This window comes from Stylophora pistillata, chromosome 9, assembly GCF_964205215.1.
Source record: "Stylophora pistillata chromosome 9, jaStyPist1.2, whole genome shotgun sequence".
Classification (NCBI taxonomy): Eukaryota; Metazoa; Cnidaria; class Anthozoa; order Scleractinia; family Pocilloporidae; genus Stylophora; species Stylophora pistillata.
The window spans coordinates 6,688,713-6,711,304 of NC_142527.1; the positions used below are offsets into that span (position 1 = coordinate 6,688,713).

The 22,592-nt window shown below is 37.6% G+C and overlaps 2 protein-coding genes across 5 annotated transcripts in view; both read right to left on the reverse strand.

The window, feature by feature from the left end:
* Positions 1–657: 657 nt before the first annotated feature.
* LOC111319146 (uncharacterized) lies at positions 658–14,554 on the reverse strand. 3 transcript variants are annotated; one of them, XM_088733400.1, is made up of 7 exons: positions 14,395–14,554; positions 7,792–8,181; positions 5,021–5,140; positions 4,472–4,657; positions 2,992–3,031; positions 2,507–2,669; positions 658–2,087 (listed from the first exon to the last, which is right to left on the reverse strand). In XM_088733400.1, exons 1-7 carry the CDS (start codon positions 14,456–14,458, stop codon positions 1,890–1,892), a joined length of 1,161 nt encoding a protein of 386 aa, XP_088589526.1. In that variant the 5' UTR covers positions 14,459–14,554; the 3' UTR covers positions 658–1,889. The 3 variants fall into 3 exon arrangements, with proteins under 3 accessions (XP_088589526.1, XP_088589525.1, XP_088589527.1); XM_088733399.1 differs by having other exon boundaries at positions 2,507–2,672; XM_088733401.1 differs by having other exon boundaries at positions 2,507–2,672; positions 14,386–14,530.
* A 1,602-nt stretch (positions 14,555–16,156) lies between these two features.
* LOC111343732 (uncharacterized) overlaps positions 16,157–22,592 on the reverse strand; it is a 28,363-nt gene continuing 21,927 nt past the window's right edge. Inside the window, exons 3-7 of one of the 2 annotated variants that reach the window (XM_088733413.1) lie at positions 21,228–21,344; positions 20,699–20,896; positions 20,002–20,041; positions 18,520–18,682; positions 16,157–18,181 (exon numbers count right to left, since the gene is read on the reverse strand). In XM_088733413.1, the coding sequence (XP_088589539.1) occupies positions 17,984–18,181; positions 18,520–18,682; positions 20,002–20,041; positions 20,699–20,896; positions 21,228–21,344 (716 nt within the window). In that variant the 3' untranslated portion in view covers positions 16,157–17,983. Of the gene's footprint in view, positions 18,182–18,519; positions 18,686–20,001; positions 20,042–20,698; positions 20,897–21,227; positions 21,345–22,592 lie in introns of both variants that reach the window. The other variant, XM_088733412.1, reaches the window with a different exon arrangement.

The following is a 22,592-nucleotide window of genomic DNA, read 5'->3' on the forward strand; positions in this document are numbered from 1 at the left end:
GCAAGGTCAGAAACACTCGATTCACCTTAAACGTAATTAAAAATTGATTGTATTTTTATTGTTCAATGACCCCTTACGCCTGATGATGTGATAAGTTATGTAACTTTATCAATGAACAAGCTCCATCCAGGTTATATCTCAGCATTACTAGCCAAACTCTGTTGCTAATTAACTATTTCTAATCACATAATTCTTACCACTCGATTGTAATTTTTAATTTTTTTTTCTGTTTGTTTGATTGTGTAGGAGTCTCGTTAATGGAACATTAGTTCTGTGAGATCTTTCCTGCCAAATTGTTTTTGGCGAAGCTTATAAATAAATAAATAAATAAAGGGTCATATGATAAACTGTTAAACGTATGTAAATATGTGAACGGCTCTGAGAAAATATCAATAGTATGGCAATTTTTTTTTTTCAGTTCTGTTTTATCGTTATCCAGCCTCCTTGTTTCCTTTAGAACTAACTTGGATGAGTTTCAACTTCTGAAGGAAAATCTGTTTTATATCTAGTGTATCTACAAAAGTTGTGATGTCAATGTAATGTAAGTCTGTTTGTCTAAAGTGACATTTTTAATATCACTTCCATATACGTAAATGTACTATAGACGGAAATGGAACCAGTTTAATATGCCACGTGAAAAGGTTAGGAAACACGAGAGTCAGTAAAAAGCAGTTTTAATTTGTCTAATTTATGTACGTTACAAAAGGGAATCGAAGTCGTGTTCATTCCATACTCCTAAGCCTGACAATCAATAAAATCGAAAATTCTACAAACAGGAAATATGAACCGTGAACAAGACCAAGTTCACCATTGATACAAAACTGTTGGATTTGCTGATCCACGAAAGACGGTATCAATTCGAGCGTAACACTCTTTCCTTTTTTTTCGACCCTCTTTTCACAAACATTGCAAATAACGGAGCAGGATATCAAATGTTCTTAAATATTATAAATAAAACCAAGTTGCTATGTCGGTGAGGACACATGCACTTGTGCACTTACTCTTACACTCAGATACACACGTAAGCACGCAAGCACACAGGCACACACGCACACGCAAACACACACACATACTCACACAAATAATGCTGTAGAATGACTAATTGGACGAGACCTGGTGGAGATGAAAACTAAATGATACATGCCAATATAGAGATTCTTCATTTCTTTTAGAACAGATAAAGGTTATTTGACTTAAGATATTCATCAATAGTATCCCAAGTTTAAGGACCTTGGAATTCAATACTGAAAATACCAAATTTAGCGCAAAACTTTGGGAGAGCAAAAGAAGATTTGGAAGCCAGTCTAGTTTTATGGGTATCAATACAAGAAAGAGGAGGAAGCAGCTGTTTATGGAATTTAGACAAAAAATAACGGATAAATCAATTGGACAAGATAAAAAAAGAATTATCATGATTTTGAAGGATTTAAAGAAACGGTTAGTAAGGCTAGCTACTCCTTGAATGAACCCATAAAAGTCTCTTTTAGCAAAATTGCATTCCAGTCAATCTAAGAAGGATATTTCTTCTCCTCTCTTTTGTCAGATACTATTTGTCCGACACGTCTTTAGATTACTGATAATAGCTTAATACAAACCCAATCTATCATTCCGTATAAGTTGCAACTTTCAGACTATAAGTTGCCCTTACTCCTGTAAGTTAAGTAAGACAGAAAGCTGTCCAGTACAACGTCATAAACCCTCAACATTTATGCTTTAAAATGCTTATATATGGTACATTTCTCTACCCCCAATAATTTACATCTTTAGTTAGAACATTATATTTCGAATTTTATTCGTTGAATTCGTTTGAAAGATGAATTCAAATGCAAGTGTCAAAGCCAGCACCGTTAATTTACATTAATTTTCTTATATTTTTTTTCTTATTTCATTCAGACACCACTCGTTTCCAGATTCGTATAGGTTAACTGCGAGGAGTCCAGATCCTCTCTCCCAGGCAACTCCGGAGGCAGTTCTTCAACGTCAGCATATATCGTGGGCTCATAGCTGGGTAGTTTTGGTGGTTCGGCAGCGTCAGTTTCATTGTTAAAATCGGCGAGTTGAGCGTACACAAGGTCTCCCTCCTTTCGCTTCAATTAAAATGATAATAATAACCAATTAATCTAGGTAATCAGGTGGTAATGGTAGCAACATGAATACGCGCATTTTGAATCATCGATCAAAATGTGCAGGTCTAAGATATGAATTTTTTTTTCTTTTATATCGGTCCGACGCCAAACACAACATAATTAAATTTCACTGGAAAGAGCTTCGATGTTACTGTTTTAGATACCTACGTAGGTGGTAATGTTTCTTCCATGCTCTCCCTCTGCTTACGTTTAGTCATGTTCAAACTTTTATCCAATCTGCTTGCCATATAAATGAATCTATCCATTCATCTGCTGTACAAGTCATGTTTATTAAAGTCCATCGTTTAGTGGCGGACACTGACTTAGAACTACAATGAATGATCTCAAATACATCTCAATGTCTAAACCTAAATTGTTACCTTCTTGTTTGTCTTGTTGACAACAGCATATTCACAGTTTTCTGGTGGTGAATCGAGCTTAGTATTATTCTCATAAGAGGTGCTGTTTGTTGGCCCAAGTAGCTTTGCGGCCTCAACTGGATTTACAGGCTCATATTGACTTTCTCCTAGTTGGTCTTCCTCGCTACTTTGGTAAAAGAAAGATGAAATAAGTTGCTTAAAAGTAATATTTACTTCTACCTACTTAAGAGGAGTAAACCTGGCTTTCTAACTAGGGAAAAGAGAAGTAGCAATACCATTGATTACTCCGTACATGCAAAAGAGGTTAGGATTTCCAGCAATAGCTCGTATGCTGAACTTGCCTTACCCTTTATAAGCTCAATGAGTGCTGGTCGGCTTTATCATTTGGTAATGATATGTTTGGTAAAGATGATAAGAATCTCAAAACAATGGAAGAAAACAAGCAAACAAACAAATTAACAAACAAAAAAACAATAAATACTGACTTTTTCTGCCCTGACTTTTTCGGTTTTGCGCTCTCTGCATCTGCCGAAAAAAAAAGCACATTTGCTATAAAGGATTCCTGCATAAAAGATAGCAGCCTTTCTTTCTTAGCAAAAAAAAAGAAAAAAAAAACCTGTGGCTACAAGAACAAGAACCGAGAAATGTTTCTGATATTGGGGATATAAAACTGTACCCCGTCACTTTTTTCTGTTAATTTTAAATACGTTTCAACATTTACCTAACTACATATGATGAAGTTTGGTTATGTTAACTAAGTTGAGATTGTAACTTGGCCACCGTAAAGAGTTAAAAAGCTGACGTTTCGAGCGTTAGCCCTTTGTCAGAGCGACTGGAGGAATTGTGGGTTGCGTGTGGGTTTAAATGCAGAAAGTGGAGCTAAGCTGTTGGTGGGAACATGGTGACGAGAAAAACAGGAATAAATTAGTAGAATGAAAAGCGTTCGTTGATACCTATGGGTTCAAGAGCGCCGATTTCCAAAATGTGGTTTCCCTGTTTCTATCGTTCAAGCGGGTCAACACCGCACCCAACCTACATTTAGGTAGCTCGGAAAGCCACAAAACTCTTGAAAAAAAGTTTATCTTTCAAATTGGCACTCTGAAACCCATAGAAATCAACGGACACTTTTCATCCTACTAATTCATTCGTGTTTTTCTCTTCACCATGTTCCCACCAATGGCGTAGCTCCACTTTCTACATATAAACCACACGCAACCCACAATTCCTCCATTCGCTATGACGAAGGACTAACGCTCGAAACGTCAGCTTTTTAACTCTTTACGGTGGCCAATTTACAATTTCAACTCAGTTGATGAAACCAAATTACCTTGTTACCCCCACCGACGCAGCACCACAGTTTCTAAAGAAACGCACTCCTTTACATATAGTGTATTCAAACCTGATTTTCAATTCAAAATCGCTTATAAGAACGACGTGACAAATGTAAAAACAGTTAAAAAGAAAAGGGCAGTTAATCATACTTTGCTACTTTGATAAGAAGCTGAGGATAATGAAACCATACCAGAAGAACATTTACGTCACACTGGAACCCGCATCGATACTTCACCTTTGATGGGAACAAGACTGTGTAGTATGTATAAGCCAGGGATTCAGTCAAAATTAATATTATTTGAAAAGCAAAGAACGAAAAAAATTTCTGAAAAAAACCAGTTGTCTGATTTTCTGTTTATAGTTTGGTTGATCTTCAGTCAATTTTCAAGGGCCGACTAAGTTCTCTGAGAGAGTGAAGGTCAGTAATTCGCTCTCTCGAAGGAAGAGCTTCTGAATCATAATATCGTTACATTTTTTTTTGTGAGGGAAATAGTATTATTGATAGTAATGATAATGATAATGATAATAATAATAACAATGATGATAACGATGATAATAATAATAATAATTACCATCATCATCATCATAATCATAATCGTAATAAGGATTTAACAACCCTTAGAGACTCTTTACCTTGTCCCTGACGTTCCTTTCGCTTCAGTAACATGACTACAATAAGAATGATCAACACTACGAAGAGCACTGCGCCTAAAGATGCGGCTACTATCATTACTGTGGGAGAAGGACTGCTGTTGTCTTCCATGAGGACTTCGTTTGTTGATTTTACCGTGGTAGGGGTGAAGAAGTTTGTTGAAGATCCTGGATTTAAAGCATCGATACCTCAGAATTTTTGATAACATTGAATTGTGATACATTTAAACCTTAATAGTGCTCCTGGCTGTTGACACTGAATTCTTTACCACCTGTCCAATTCTCAAGCTTAAAACCAGACATTAAACACAAGAATGAACAAGGAAAACCACTATGAAAATCAAAGAAATCTATTTTGCTTTGATTAAAAAAAACAAACGAAAACAAAACAAACAAACAAACAAAAACATACAAACAAACAGATGAACTAAACAATGCCAGAAAGAACAAACAAACAAACAAACAGAATCGAAACAAACAAACCTCTACTACTTCATAAGAAATTGCCCTTTTACATATCTTTGAATTTACCTGATACATCAGTGATATCTTGCTCAGTTGACGTCTTCCCTCGCGTAGTAACAGCTTTTGTACCAGGAGGACTGGTGCTTGGCGGAGCAATGTGGAAGAGACAGTCACCTTGACAATTGTCTGTTGATGAAACATAGCATCTGACACTGTCACTAGAAAGAAATTGTACAGGAGTTGTGCGATTAGGTGAAATACTTTGTTTCTCAGGTTTGCTTATAGCCATGAATTAATCGATTTTTTAAGGGGGCTCCCTTGTAATCTATCTATAAAACTTTATCAAAGTAGCTGAGATTACGGGGTCTGTTCCCTTGAAGATGACGAACCTTCGGTGTAAGGTGGTCGAAATGGGCGCGTTCCGGAAAAGGAAAGCTGGGAAAAAGAGAAATGATAAGTTCGGATATAACGCGCGCTATCTTAGTTGAAAGAGCTTATTCTATCAGAGTACGTAGCACGGAGCTAAGCTAAAGCTGTCACGCCGTCTGTCATGCCGTCTGCCAATTTTTACCTACCAAGTGGACTTGTTAGCTCAATTGGTAGAGCGCTGCACTAATATCGCAGAGGTAAGTGGCTCGAATCCTGTACAGGCCTGAATTTTTTCAGGTCTCATTTTCACTATTTCTTAAATAGTGCTCAGCTACTGCGAGGATCATGCATTAATACGTTGAAACTTTTACTATATCCGATCATTTCCCGGTCTTCTCTCTAGCTATTTTAATTGTTAATTGAAAGTGAAATTTTGGAACGGCGAGCCGGCAAGAAGCAACAGAAGAACCAAACAAAGGTTTGTAAACGTGCCAAGTGCCATAGTAGACGTTACTATGTCGTGAGTGGAGACAAAAATCCTCAGAGAAGAAAACAAAATGAACATACAGTCAGATTTTTGAGTGTTTTCACACTCATTTAGATTGTAAGCTTACGTACAGCATGAGGATCTCAGTTCCGGCGTAGCCTAATTTGCATAAATGTTTTTGTGGGCAAAGCTCGTCATGATAAAACTCAAACTCAACTAACACTCGTATAGTATGTATAGTCTCGTGTTCAAAAACAAAAAGAACAAAATAGATATGATGAAGAAATATAACCAATTGGCATAACCGTTAAGCTCATACAAATCATGATGGTGTCAGCAGAGCGATTGCGATCATGTTGAGGTCCATCGTAGCTCATCATGGCGATCTCCCGTCAGTACAGTTAAGCAATGCGCAAAAATTACATCCTCCGCCCTTCGAGTGAACGACTAGTATTGAGAGCTTACACTGATATCTTTTCTGATGCCTTGAGTGGAGGGCCACATGACTCACAGCGGCCAAATTTAACGGCACCCTCGTCTCGATAGGGACCTTAAGATTCGACGACGGCGGATGCCTTCGACGAGTTCATCACGTCTTGAAAATATACGATAAATTCATTTCAAATGACCTCTAAATAAGAGAAACTACTCACGTTTACCGACAAAACGGTAAACACTTTGTTTTGACGTCGGAGACTACACAGCTACGGCGGAAAAATTCGCGCGACAGCTATCAGAAATGCGCAGGTAATTATTTTCAACTTCCGCTCGCCTCAACATTTTTCTTAGCTTGTGACAAATGTAAATGTTTGTGGAGCCGCTCGTTTAAAGAAGAAAACTGACTGAGGTTTCTTTCTCCTTCTAAACAGCTTCAACAGTTCATGACCCAAGTGAGCTTAAATGGAGACGAGTTCAAAGAAAACAGTCCGCTAAGTTGTTTTCAGTTTATATTCTTGATGAATACTAAAACTAAACCAAGAACTTAATCTATTAGTGGATAATTTTTCCGAGTTTGTTAAAGGAAAAAATCGCTGAAGCTAAATATTATTGTGGTTTTCCAGATTATTCTTAAAAAATCGAAACTCAGCCAAACACTTGCTCTCGTCCAAATCATTTAAGTCGAACGCTCCATAGCAGTCGTAAGGGAAGGGATTCTCGAGGTGTTTGCATCGTAAAGCAGAAGGAAATCGTTCTCGGAAATATCATCGACATCAAAATCGTCGAGGAGAAGGTTATTTATCTCTCTAAAGGATGCCATATTTTCACTAAAAAACTGAAAGCCTGCTAAAAAACCGACCGCGTCTTCCAGGAGTGTTCTTAAGGTTATTTTCGACGCTTTACGACGGCGACCTCTCCCCATTCCCTCCAGTTCCCGATCGCCGTCGTAAACTCGCCGTCATGGGATCTTAAGATCCCTAATCTCCCTGTTCCTGTGAGTTCGGCTGTCGTTCACTCATGAAATACTCGCCTTGAGCAGGTTGCTTTCTAATTGTCAAGTGCAAAATACCTATATAGCTTATGAGCCACAATTTGACCAGATTTTACAAAACATTTCAATTTCAGATTCTATATTAAGACTAAATAACCCTCAGGCACACTTCTTAAATTCGAGGTGCCGAACTAATTTAGTTTGTGAACTTTGATGGTTTGACATTTTTGACAGTTTTACTTTTGAGCAAGCAATGAGTTTATTTGAACCATTCTAAGAGGGATTCTGATTGGCTTCCTGTAGCCTGCTTTATGAGAGTATATGGCATGCTCTGAACCCTGTTATTCGCCTTGGAAATAAGTTTTGTTTTGAAAATTGAAAGTAATGCGCAGGTAATTTAATGGATGCTTCATTCTGTTCTGCTGTAAAAGTACACAAGGAGAGGCCAGAGCACTCAAGGAGTGGGGGCAAACACTCGACTACGACTCGTGGAACTCCCTACATCTCTTTCGTGTTCTATCTATTCTTTTCTGTATCAAATATTGATCAAACCTGTTTCTTCCTCGCAAATCCAACCTCTTTGTATGTCGCCATTTATGGTACTAAAAGATCCTTTATATCCAGCTGGATATTCCTTATGAATCAGCCCATAAAAGTCGCTTGGTTCAGGATTTGAGCCCTGCCATTTATTAATAGTCAGAGGTTTACCATTGACCCAAGTCCAATTCCCTGTTGTGAAATTTTTCTCCAAGCCTATAAACCATTCACCATAGTTACTGCCTACTCGGTTTTGAATCTCATTCTTGACGAATTCCCATTCTCGCTCTGTTTCCATCACCACAAGGGTTTTGTTGTTATAGTTACAGTTACCCATTGCCTGTGGCCACGCCATTCCATTTGACTTGTTATTAAAGCTGTAACACGAACAAAGCTTGTCTCCATCTAGAATAAAAGAAATGGCAAAGAATTTTTTTAAGCTCTTCTAATAATTTTAAAAGAAAAAAAAAGGGTGCGTGAGTAAGCATGTCTTACTGACTTAACGTTTAGGTGCTAAAACCTATTGCAAGTTTCAATGAAGCTAAGGATTACAATCAATTACTTCAGTTAGCTTGGTGAAGGATGATCAACATCACCATCATCGTCGTCGTTATCATTATCATCACCATCATCGTTCATCCATTAGTCAACAAGGTGATTACCTATTAAATTAGTAATTTATTTATGATGTATCTATCACTTCATTAGTTGTTTTAAGCGATACTGAAAGAGGACTACTTCAGAACTTGGTTACTTAGAGAGAAGAGCAAAAACATTACGGCGATAGTACAACCTCGCTCCTTACCCACATTGGATGAATATTAGTAAACATCCGCTAGTAAGGTGGGCGCTCTACAAGTGTCGCAAAGATAACTATAATAAAAATCATCAAGACCATTAATTATATGAGGGTCTCAGTGGGGTAGGGGGGGGTCACGTGGACGGTTGACCGTTGACGGTTAAAAATTGGCCCCTTTGACGGTTGACGGTTAAATTTTAGGTAATTTGACGGTTAACGGCTAAATCTTTTGGAATGTCGTTTAGAAAACGAACTAAGCGCGTGAATGTGGCTGTAATTTCTCGTAAGGAAGCGTTTCTGAAGAATTGTTTATTTATAGCACCTTTTATTAAAAAAAAATGACTAACGTTTCACGCCACCGGAAGTGTTTCCACACCCGAAGTCAGTTCTGTCGCTAACCGGGTTTACTCGTGACTTACATAAATGTATTTTTGTGGTATATCAAAACTTTCATTCATAAACAACAGAACTTGACCCCAATTACGGTAATCGTTTAGTTCTGAAATCAGGATATCTGAGACATTTGACGGCTGACATTGGCTTGCTTATTTGACGGTTGACGGTATAAACATTGCGTTTTGATGGTTGACGCTTAACATTTTGGCCTTTTGACGGTTGACAGGTAACCTCATTGCGGCCTTCTTACACCCATCAAGCTCTCAAGTTTTTTTCATTTCATTCAAACGCGACGAAAACATAGGCAATTTTTTGGTTAGAAGTTCTTTTCAGACTAATGACTAACCAGGCACTTTTAAATGCGCTCGTGCACGATGCAAAGGGTATTCTTTCATTCACAACACTGATAAAATACCGGGACCTAAACGATCCATTAAGATCACCGATCACTTCACGTGCACCTCCGTCAATGTAATCTGTTGCATAACTTGCACTTCTTGCAAAAAAATATACATCGGCGAAAAAGGCAGAAGAGTAGGTGACCCATTCCGAGAACACCTTCGAGACGTGGAAAGGAATGACAAGGACACATCGAAACCAGTCGCTAGATATTTTAATTTACCTAATCATTCTAAGCAACATATGGCAATCTTTCCTTACAGTTAGGTAGCACGGAAAGCCGTAAAAATCTTGAACAAAAGCTCTTCTTTCAAACGGCACTCTAAATCCCACAGGGATCAACGAACGCTTTTCATTCCACTAATTTATTCTTGTTTTTCTCGTTGCCATGTTCCCACCAATAACGTAACTCCATTTTCTGCCTTTAAAAGCACACACAACCCACAACTCCACTATTCGCTCCGACGAAGGGCTAACGCTCGAAACGTCAGCTTTTGTAGTCGTTACGGTGGCCAATTTACCATTTGAACTTTGTTGATATATCCAAATTATGTCAAGTTTTACACCTGTGTTGTATATCCCACAGTTGAGTCACGCATTGCTTGCTGTATTAATTACTCGGGCTTTCCGAAGGAAACGCCCGAGATATAAATTCGGCTTTGTTTTTTTTTGCTTTTGTTTTTGTTTTTTTTTTTTTTGCGTTCAGTCACAAATGCAGTTCCACTACAGCGTATGCGCAAAATGCAAGCGCATGCGTAGAACGAACCCTAGTGCGCACAGTTGAAAGCTAGCAAGAACGCAATGGCTGCCTTCGTGGACAATCCCTTGCTTGATGTACTCGAAAGAAATTCGATGGCTATTACGCCCAATTTACATACAAAGTCATACACCGTTCGCGGAAGAACCGCACGAAAACTTGTGGAGGGATTTGGGAACGGGTCGTTCCGCGAACTTTACGAGAGATCAATTTACGAGCGATCCTCTACGAGTGAACCTTTCATCGAGAAATATCAAGCGAAACCTGCTATATCAAACGTTTACGTCATATTATGTTTACATGTAAACACAACCGTGTATTTAGACGTGATCGAGAACCTAGTAGAATACCAGAAGCTACTCTGAAACGTCTCAGAACAAAGGGCAGAAAACTGAAGAAATTTGTTTATGAGCGTATTCGTCCAAGTATACCGAAGTCGTCTTGGCTGCTTCTTTATGTAAAGGTTAGAAGAGTTACAAAGACCGAATGCATAATTAATATATGGGGTTATATGGTACTCTTGCCAGTATTTGTTGAATTGTTCAGTGAGGGTAAATCAGAGGATAATGAAATTAAAGTATAGAGCAAGGTGGTATTGATCAATGTTTTCTTGTAATAGACCCTTGTGTCTTTATAAGAGTCAGACACTCGCATCAAACTACTCTAAATTTCAACTGAGTTAAGATATAGAGAAAAATCCAGGTCCTACTCCAATGTACCTTGACCCTAGCAAAACAATAGTGGCACCATATAGCTAAGATAATGAATTGGTGTTTGGACAAAATTCAGGACAACAAGGTGTTGCAATGAGTTTATGCTCTTTGATTTACAATAGCAACAAGGAATCAATTCTGCCAATGATCTCGTGTCAATAATGAGTATTGGAAATGAGTTGTATTCAAGTCTGTCACAGGTAACCAGACAATCATTTTTAATGCAGACAGAATTAACCACACTTTTAAATGTGTTCAAGACTGAAGAGCCTTTCAATCACTTTTGTCCGAAAATTTCAACAATTTTGTCTTGACAATAGGATGTCCGGCAGTTGCAATCTATTGTAAAGGTACTGTGGGCTTGAAAATGTTCGATTCTCATGCAAAGGGATATTTATTGTAGAGGCCATCCTCAAGGTACATGTGTGCTGCTTGAAGTATCATCACTGAATAGCTTATTATTTTCAGAATATACATAACAATGATATATTTGAGTTGAGAGGGGTTAAAATAAACAAAGTTCAAAACAGTACCCTTTTTCAGAGTCATACCTTTGTGAAACCAGCAAGTTCAATGTGAGTTGTGCTGTGGCTGTCTATAGATTCACTCTGCTACCCCCTAATAAAATCATGTAGTTATTGGAATTCAAACACCTTATCTAATGTTATTCAGTATGGCAAAAGATTATATGAAAATTCATCTTTAAACCAGTATTTACCGTCAGATGATTCGCCAAAAACTGTTGATGTTTGTGGAACTGAAGTAAGTTTAGATCTTAAAAGTGATTACAGTGAAGGAATATTGCCTGATTCAGTTAACGGCAAATCAATTCTTGAAAATCTTGTAAGAAACAATAGTGAATGCACCGGGTTTATGATGTGGTTTTCAGTTGTTTTCGTATGGCATGTATTCTTAAATCCACAAAAAGTTCAAAATATGTGTACTCCCTCTTGGTATTTAATGAAAGTCAAATGTCTAATTGAATATACCAAAACTGTAAATAGCTCTGCTTCACTTGTTGCAGCCATCAACAATATTCAATCAGAGATGTTTCTATTGAAAACAATATGAACTACTGAACAGTAATATTGCTTCAATCTACTGATTTCTGACAACTCCCACTGGGTGATCATTTGGCGACAAACTATGACTCGGTACCAATAATAGGTGAAAAATCCCCTCCTACCAGTTAAAGGCAAATACATTACCTACTCAAGGTTTGTAAAAGCCTTGAAAGTTCTTGAAGGTGCTTGAATTTAAAAATAAAAAATTCAAGGCCTTGAAAGAACTTGAATTTGAGGACTAGGGCTTGATTCTTCCAATGCTTTTTCTTAAGCAATTTTCAAGTTCAAAATTACATCACTTTCATGGAAAAGCTGAGAAATAATATTAAATAATTTTAAAATTGCTTATGCAAACGTTTCCAAAAGTGGTCCTTCAATTTTCTAAAACTTGGCCTTCAAAGTCATTGAAAAGTCCTTGAATTTCAACCTTTGTAATCTGTAGTAAACTACTCCTATATGGTAATATATTATTTTGATTGTTATCTAGTACCATAACAACATTCATTACACTCTAGCAGACAAAAATAAACACAAGTAGACATATTCGTGACCGGCAAAGACGAAATTGCGTGACGAAAGTAACAATGGCAACATGGCAGTCCCCTAAGGATAACTCCAGATGTGCGTTATTAGAGAGCTTAAGCACCAGACGTTCTTGACAACACGAACGGCAGAGAAGCCGCGTAAGACTGGATCGAGGCCTTCGTTCTTGGCGCGAAATAGGAAGGTTAAGCAGTCGACGTTTTTCAGACACGGACTTCTACCCGTGTTAACATGTCTTTGCTAAAATATGCTAGAGATATGACCTTAATGAGCAAGGGAACAAGTTTCTTTACCCCACTCTCTTGACAGAATGAATAATTCGTCTTTCATATTTGTTAGGCGACTTGAAATTTACCACTTCATAGTTGTGTAAACAATGCGAACAAACGAGCGAGCATGAAGTTTTCAGTGCATGATCTGGATGCCTAGAGGACCATTTCTCTTTTTCTAAATTCGTTAACCACAGCGAGATTTGTTATTCTTATGTTTGTAGTCGGTTGCTCAACCTAGCAGGCATGCATACAATATACAATGTGCAGTTACAAAATACAACCGATGCAGAAAGACAATCATCTATCTCATTTTGCACTTTGTTATTGTATCTAAATGTCGCTTAGGTGTCTTAATTCTAAATTATCGCTTAAAGTAATTTGTGATAAGCTTAAACCCGGTTTAAAAAAATCTTAGTTCTACATTTGATGATTCAAATGGACATGAAATCCAATGACTTAACTCACCCAGACTTGGCGAGAAGATTGTCTGCCATTGTCCAATCCCGTTTAATCTATCGATTAAGCAAAAACCACTTTACGCGCTACGAAATCGTTTTTTAATCACTTAATGAAAAGCAGAAAAGCTTTTTATGGTTTTGAGTCAATAATTTATCTCCTATAAACAAAATAACAGCATATTTTTGTGGCGTCCTCCCTTCAACTTGAAAAGTGGCGTTCAGGCGTCTGCGACGTGACCACGCGAACGTCATGACATGCGCAGTATGTACATAGTTCTCTAATGACTTCCGGTAGGCGTTCGTGACCTCAAGAACGTCTGGTGCTCAAGCTCTCTATTGAAACCCGAGTTCACGCAGCTATGCGTCTAGTTCAAATATGATGTCAATTTGTCACGTCAGGCAAAAGAAAGATCGTTTGTCAATATTTTTAACTCATTAATTAAGCGAGCTTTCGCGAAGTACATGAGACATACAGCTTCACAGCGACAGCCAAATGAAAGCTGGTCAGGGTTGCTGGATGATTTGAGCTACAGCAGACACGTTATGTATGTGGTTTCACTTCAATCACAATCGACAATCGTTGCACATCGCGCCGTGTATTAAGGTATACGTAAACGGCACGAGAAGTCCTATTTCCAAGTAATTAAAATAGAATTACTCACTTATATCTATGCCAGGAGGTAATTTTGTTCGTAAAATTCTTAATTTAAAGCGTTTGATAAGTTTATGGACATCACACTTGTTCAATAGTCTATTTGTCACGCCAGGCTTACCAGCGATCGTCTCTCGACATTCGTAAAACACATTAAGCGGGCAGCCCCGATGTGTATGAAACATACAGCTTGAAAGCGGAAACTGAATGAAAGCTACTCCAGTTTGTAGTATGATTTGACAATGTCAAACTTAAGTCAGACTTCGTTGTATCGGATCAATAAAAGATGTATTTACATAACACAACCCTTATACTTTCTTTTTAAACCAATCGACAATCTTTGCACAGCTTGTGGCGTGCTTCGGTAAACCTTTCAAGAAATCTTCGTTCCAAAAGTCAAAATGCGTCTTACCTATATTATTTTTTCTTAAGGAAGTCATCTTTATGGTACAATTCGCAATTTAAGCGATGGATACGTTAGATATCAGACATAATCCATGAGCATCACGACAATAAACACGAACAAAACTCACGAGGTAATATCCCCAATTTCTACCTCACTTACCAGTCCTCGACAGTAACAAGACAAATCCCAACACTATAAATGCGTACGTCTTCGCGAAATTCATTGTCTAGGCCTATGTTTTGGATGAGAATGTTCGAAACGCCACGAGAGCGAAAGTTACGCCTGGACGACCAATTAAAGATATGGTTGCAATTTTCGGTCTCATTCAAGGTGTGACTTGGAATTAGCGGAAGTTTGGTGAGTATAACGCTTCAAGTAAACAGTAAAACTAGATTAACAACAAGCAGATTTCAATCAAGAACATGCAAATGGAATGGAGAATTTAGAATGAGAAAAACTACATAAACTCTTACTGTCAGCTTACCTTTTAACTTAAGATAATAAAAGGAAACGCAAAGTGCAAAGCTGGAGTTTATTGTGTTGGGTATTTTTAGAAAGTTCTCGAGAGCCTCCGGCGGGATTGCGGTCAGGGTCAGCCACTGTCTACGAGACTTAACGCCACAATGAAAAGAAAAATTCAAGTTTTTTTTCCTTCATCCATCCGCTTGTGACTATTTTTCAGTTATGAGTTTATGTACATATGGTCTGTGGCCTTTTGAATAGCTTGGTTCGGATGCACTTTGAACTGATGAGATAGTCGAGCGGATAACACTACTGGATCATCCTAGATAATTTATTCCATAAATTGCATGTATTTGCTTCCCTTTTTTCATATGAATTCGATAAACAAGGTCACAAACGCATATTTTATCTAAGTGATGTGTCTATCTTTTAATTAGTTTTAAGTAGTTCTATTCGGTATTTCAATTTCCCGTATTCTTCAAACCGTAGTACGAGAGACTATATTTTCAATATTTAGTGGCAATTTAAGCCTAAAAGAGCGGGCGTTTTGAAGTCGTATTCATTCAATCTAAAGTTGTTACGGCTCGACAGTCAGACAATCCGATCGACTTCCCGTATTCTTGAAACCGAAGAGAAATTGATTGAATTTTCATTTTTTAATGACTGCTTAAGCCTGGCGATGTTACAAGTTATATAACTTTATCAATGAACAAGTTATATCCAGGTTGGATCAAACGATCAAACGATAAACAGTTAAATGCATGTCTAAATGTGAGCGGTACTAAAGAATTATTTGGCCAACCACGTTCCCATAGTCTCTCATCTTCCGCCCCCTGGGGGCGGGGAGATGAGAGACCATGGGAACGAGGTTGGTATGTGACATCACAAGGTGTTCATAGTATGGCAGCGTTTTTTAGCTGTTTTTCTTTATTCAACCTCCTTTGTTTCCTTTAGAAGTAACTTGAACAAGTTTCGACTGCTGAAGGAAGTCTGTTTTACACATATATCAGTTTTTAGCTCGGAATTAATGCAAAGTGTGTCTTATGTATTTATAAATGTTGTGTTGCATCATCGAGGAAGTTGCCCGCGCATAGTTCTGAGTGTAACGTAAGTCTGTGTATCTAAACTGACATTTTTAATGTCACTTCCCCATACGTAAATGTACTCTAGACGGAAATGGAAAAAAAATTGCGAAAATCCACTGAGGGAATAATCTTGAGGCCTTTTCTGGTTCACAAGGGAAATATGTTTTTTGATTTCGTGAAGATATCGTGTCATAATTATGAGGAGGCCTCGGAAATTCTTTTGAGAGATCGAGAGAAGTGGAGGGGGTTGGTCTAGAAAGAGGGTCTTGTTAAGTGAGCGAGGTTTGGTGTATTTACATCATAACAAGAGGCATGCATGGCTTCAAGTTATTTCAGAACGCTTATACCTGGATCAAATAACAATTCCCTCGTGATAAGAGTATCGCATTAATTTCTCTTCGTTAATTAAAAACAAATACAAAATAAATTTTAAATTTCGTTTTACCAAAGTATTATACCACGTGGAATGATAGGAAACACAAGGGTCAATAGGAAGCAGTAGCAACCCAATCGTAACAATCTCTACTTTTTTCCACCCCCTATATACAAAAATTGTACAAAACAGAGTAGAATATCGAATGTTCTTATATATCATGTATATAATCAAGTTGCTATGTCTGTAAGGCACACATATTTCTGCACTTACTCTCAAACTCAGATACACATGCACGCACGCACGCACGCACACGCACACACTCATACAAACATTACTGTCTAATGACTATTGGACGAGATTTGGTGGAGATGAAAACTAATTAATACATTTTTTAAATAGATGGAGGATACCTGACTCGAGATATTCATCAATAATATTCCAATGTTAAGGACCTTGGACTGCAATACTGAACAGACAAAACGTAGTGCGAGACTTTGGAAGCGCCAAAAAAGATTTGGAAGCCAGTCTAGTTTTATAGATATAAAGGCTGATAGTTCCTAAAGAAACTGTTTGGGGCTGCGTCGGTGGGGGTAACGAAATAAATTTGGATATATCAATGAAACAAGTTGAAATGGTAAATTGGCCACCGTAACGATTACAAAAGCTGACGTTTCGAGTGTTAGCCCTTCGTTGGAGCCCTTCGTAGTTTTATAGATATAGTCTACGTCATAGAAAGTGCGGCGTACGGGGTTTTATTCACGAGTTGTTTGTATCAAAAACCCGAACGAGCGAGGTAAGATTGTAAGGGAGGTAAGATTGAGGTGGGGCTTTTGACACAAACGTGTGAATAAAACCCCCATACAAAGCACTTTCTATGTCGTGAGCTGTTTATTGCACATAACTCGAGAATTTTCACTGAAATAATTTTCTGAACGCAGATTAGAAACAAAAACTTACCAACAATGCAAATTTAATGGCAATGGAAAATATCACAGTACATGGACATACATCAAGGGAGTAAAGTGCTGAACGGAAAACTGCAGTTACAAAAGTTTTTTTTTACGATTGCGTTTGGCTCGGAAAGGCCTTTAGGCTATCGTTGATTGGTTATACTTCGACACATGAAAGAGCTGTATACCATTCTGATTGGCTGTATAGGCTTTTTTCACATGGGAAAATAAAGCGTATAGATTTCTACAGATGAGCTTTATGGAATAAAATTCTCACGTTATGTGTAATTCTTAATACATCCGACAACATTAAAAAACTGAAGAAAACGGAGTAAGGAACTGTTGATAGCATTTAGACATAAAAGTGATAAAAGAAATTGGACAAGATAAAAAAGTCATATTTCTGAAAGATTTAAAGAATCCTTTTAAATAAACCCATAAAAGTCTCCTTTAGCAAAATTGCATTCCAGTCGTTCTAAGAAGGATATCTCTTCTCCTCTCTTTTGTAAGACACTTAGTCTATTTGGCCAACGCTAACTCGCGTCCGACGCGTCTTTAGAATACTGATAATAGTTTTATACAAACCCAATCTATCATTCCGTATAAGTTGCAACTTTCAGACTACAAGTTGTCCTTACTCCTGTAAGTTAAGTAAAAGACAGAACGCTGTCCCGTGCAACGTCATAAACCCTCAACATTTATTCTTTAAGATGCTTATGATCGCTCTACCCTCAATAATTTATGTCTTAAGTCAGAACATTATATTTCGAATTTTCTTCGTTGCATTCGATTGCAAAATGAATTCAAATGCATTCAGTTTCCAAACCAGAACCGTTAACTTAACACACATTTCTTAAATTTTTTTCTTATTTCTTTCACACACCAGTCATTTCAAGATTCGCATAGGTTGGCTGTGAGGAGTCTGGATCCCCTCTTCCAGGCAACTCCGGAGGCAGTTCTTCAACATCAGCATATATCGTGGGCTCATAACTGGCTGGTTTTGATGGTTTGGCGTCGTCAGTTTCCTTGTCAAAATCGGCGAGTTGAGCGTACACAAGCTCTCCCTCCTTTCGCTTGAATTAAGATTAAAATAATAGTCAGTTAATAAAGGCGGTAGCAACATGAATGCGATCAAAACGCGCAAGTCTAAGATATGAAATTTCTTTTTTCTTTCCTTTTCGGTCTAACGCCAACTACAACAGAATTAAATTTCATTGCGAAGAGCCTTGATCAGTATTTCTATTTTAGATGCCCTGCGTAAATGATGTTTATCGCATACTCCCCTCTCCTTAGGTTTAATCATATGTTTAATCTACACCTACGCACAAAATGAATCCACCCATTCTAAACTGACTTAGTACTACACTGAAAGATCTCGAATACGTCTCTTTGCCCACAGCTGAATAATTACCTTCTTGTTTGCCTTGTTGACAACGGCATATTCACAGTTTTCTGGTGGTGGATCGAGCCTAGTATTATTCTCATCAGACGTGCTGTTTGGTGAACCAAGAAGCTTTGCAGCTTCAACTGGATTTACAGATTCATATTGACTTTCTCCTAATTTGTCTTCCTCGCTACTTTGGTCAAAAAAAATGAAATAACTTGGTTAAAAATAGATTTACTTCATTTTCTGTTTTTCCCTGGGATAAGAAGATGGGGAAAGGGGAGGGAGTGTGGGAGTAGTCTTGCCTACCAACAACTGTCATGGATGCTGTTTGACTATCATTCTAAAAAAATCCCTTTTATTGCAGGTTATGTTAACTGATGTTTAAGGTGCCCCTGAAATCAAATCTTTCGCTTTTTATTTGAAAAAGACGTGCACTAGAGCCCGTAAAGTGGGTCATATTTGTGCAGAACTACCGCGTAAATTTCAACCCGAAAGACGTTAATTCTAAGATCGTGATTTTCGACTATTTTTCTATTTTTTGTCAAATCTTATGAGCTGGATTTGGGCTTGTTGTGAAATGAATTGTGTAAAAGTATACAAACTTCAGAAGACATGCGGCAGACATTTTCCTCCTCTTCTCCTTTCCGAGCTCTGAATTGCTCTTCTTAATCGGTCGCTGCTTGCTCGGTGAAAAGTATTTGTTTGACGAAATAAAACTATTCTCAAACTCAGTAGATAATAATTTAGGCAGGTCTTCCTTAGATATGCTAGAAAGTTCGCGAAAGACAGCGAAATAGAGCTTTAAAAGCGAATTTGGACAGTTTGATTTAGCAAACGGTGAGAGTTTTTTGTAAATGAGACTTGAATTTGAAGAGTCTTGACGTCATGGAGAGGGTCTCTGCTGTGCGATTGCCGGCTCAGCTAGAACATGTTTCAGGAATGGCGGACAACTTCTGGTGACCAAAGGTTTGATTAAAGTTTTTAATCGGCAAACTATGCTCGCACTAAACCTGTTACAATATTTTGTAAACAAATAAACTCGAAATAAAATGGCGACTTTTTGTCTCAGGAGCACTGTACGTGTACGGGTGGATCACTTATTTCATTCTCAAACAATCTAGACTTCCGCTTCCTTGTCAGGGGTTTGAGACTCAGTTCTCGCAGGGACCCTCCCCATCCAGAAGTATCCATTGGTGCCGAAAGGTCATATTTAACAGGGACACCTGGCGAGATATTAAGAGATCCTTCTTTGGAATGGCATTCTAACTAGGGAAAAGAGAAGTAGCAATACCCGTAATTACTCCATGCAAAATAATATAGGACTTCTGGCAATAGCTCGTATACTGCACTTGCCTTACACTTTATAGTTTCAATAAGTGCTAGTCGGCTTTATCATTTTTAAAATGATGTCTTTGGTAAAGGTGATAAGAGACTCAAAAAGTTCGAGGAAAAAAAAACAAAAAACAAACAAATAACCAAACAAACAGACAAACAATAAATACTGACCTCCTCGGCCCTGACTTCTTCGGTTTTGCTCTCTCTGCATCTACCGAATAGAGCACATTTACCAGTAGACTGCATAAAAGATAAACGTTTATCTTTCTTCGCAAACGGTAATTGTGGCCACAGCATCAAAAGCGAAATTGTTCTGACATCGTGGATATTTAACTATGCGCCATCACTATTTTCCTTTTTTGACTTTTAACATTTGCCATATGGAAATTGGGAAATCGCTTATAAGCATGACGTAGACAAAGGAAAGAACAGTTGGAAAGTAAAAGGAAATTAATAACACTTTTCTACTTTTGATATGAAGCTGAGGATAATGAAACCATCCCAGAAGTATATTTACGCCACTTTGGAACTGCATCGATTTTTGAACTTTTCTGGGAACAAGATTACGTAGTACATATAAGCCAGGGATTCAGTGAAAATTAATATTATTTAATTTTCCGTTTATAGTGTGGTTGATCTTCTGACCATTTTCGTAACCCGAATAGATTCTCTGAGAGACAAGCTCAGTAATTTCCTTCTCGATGAAAGAGCTACTAAATCATAATATTATCACCTTTTTAATCTGTGGGAAACAATAATAATAATGATAACAATGATAATAATAATAATACTTATTATTTTTATCATTATCATAGTAATCACAATAATCATAACGATTTAATCTTCATAACGCTTAGAGACTCTTTACCTTCTCTCTGACGTTTCCTTCGCCTTAGCAATATGACTGCAATAAGAATGATCAACGCTACGAAGAGCACTGCGCCCAAAGAGGCGGCTACTATCATTACTGTAGGAGAAGGACTGCTGTTGTCACCCATGAGGACTCCGTCTGTTGATTTTTCCGGGGTCGGGGTGAAGACAGTTGTTGAAGACCCTGGATTCAATACTTAAAAATTTTTGATAACACTGAATCGTTATACACTTAGATCTCAATGGTGCTTCTTACTGTTAATTAACACTGAAATATTTACCGCCTTTCCAACCTTCAAGCTTAAAACGAAAAGTAAACATAAAATAGAACAAGGAACGCCACTAAAAAATTCAAAGATATCTTTTTTTTTTCTGATAAAAAAAACAACAACATATAAACAAACAGAGGAACTGAACAACGCTAGAAAAGAAAAAAGAAAAACAACACAAACAAAAACAAATCAAAACAAACAAACTTCTGCTACCTCATGAAAGTTGCTCCTTAACATATTCTTAAATAAATGTACCTGATAAATCAGTAGTATCCTGTTCAGTTATCTTCCCTCGTGTAGTAACAGCTTTTGTTCTAGGAGGACTGGTGCTTGTCGGAACAGTATGGAAGAAACAGACCCCTTGACAATTGTCTGTTAAAAGAACATGACAACTGACACTGACACTAGCTAGAAATTTGTGGAGTGGCACTGCGATTAGGTGAAATAATTTGCTTCTCAGGTTTGCTCATAGCCGCGAATCAATCGATTTCCTAAAGGGACTTCCTTGTAATTCTGATATAAAGGTTTACCAAAGTAGGTGGGATTCCGGGGTCTGTTCCCCTGAAGATAATAACGAGCCTTCAATCGGCGGGTCCCGGAAGTGGCAAGATAGGAAAAGGAGAAATTGAAAATTATAAAGCTCCGATAAACGCGCGCTGTCATTGGTTAAAATAGCGTGCTCGAACAGAGTACAGGTCACAGAGCTGAGCCAAAGCTTTCACGCCATCTACCAATTTCTACTCTGTCCGACCATTTCCCGGACATCTCTCGTGTCAAAATTAGACCTTCTGGACTATTCTCTTGTCAAAACTACATTATGCCGATCTGCCTACCCTCTACCATAAATCTTACTTCGCCGTTTGCAATGAGTTCAATTTGTTACCGGAAGTTTTGTACTCGGTTACTATGTTAAGCACTTTCGGGATGTACTAAAAATTGGATGGCTTCCAATCAAAGAGAGAAGAGATTTGAACCTCATGAAATCATGTTTTAAAACTTTGCATACCACTGAGACTTGGCCAAATTATCTTAAAAGAATAAAACAGGAATGCCTCAAGAAACTGCGCTCAAGCAATTTAATTAGATTACTGAGTCCCGACCGAAAATGGCGCCTTCCAAGATAATGCGTCGAAGCTATTTAACAATCTATCAGAAACTATTAGAAACAGTGAAGATTACAGAACCATTTTAAGACTTTCAAGGAACCTTTTCATATAACAGAGTACAGAGTGGTTAGTTAGTTTTACTGTAATCTGGGATCCTCCTATTTCTACTTTTAATTGTGTATTGCGTAATTTGTAAATATTAACTTCATTTGATTTATTTTTAAGAGGGAAGAGCAACCCAGTGGATCCGTTAATAAATGATTATCGTTATTATTATTATTATTATTATTACCATTATGTTATATTATTGTTATTATTGTTGTTATTATTATTATCATTATCGTTATTACTTTTCGATAATTGAAAGTGAAATTTCGGAAAAAGCGAGTCGGCAAGTAGCAACAGAAGAACCAAACAAAACGGTTTGTAAACGTGCCAAGCGCCGTAGCAGACGTTGTTAATCCTCAAAACGAAAATGAACATACAGTCCGAGTTTTTAATGTTTTAACGCTCA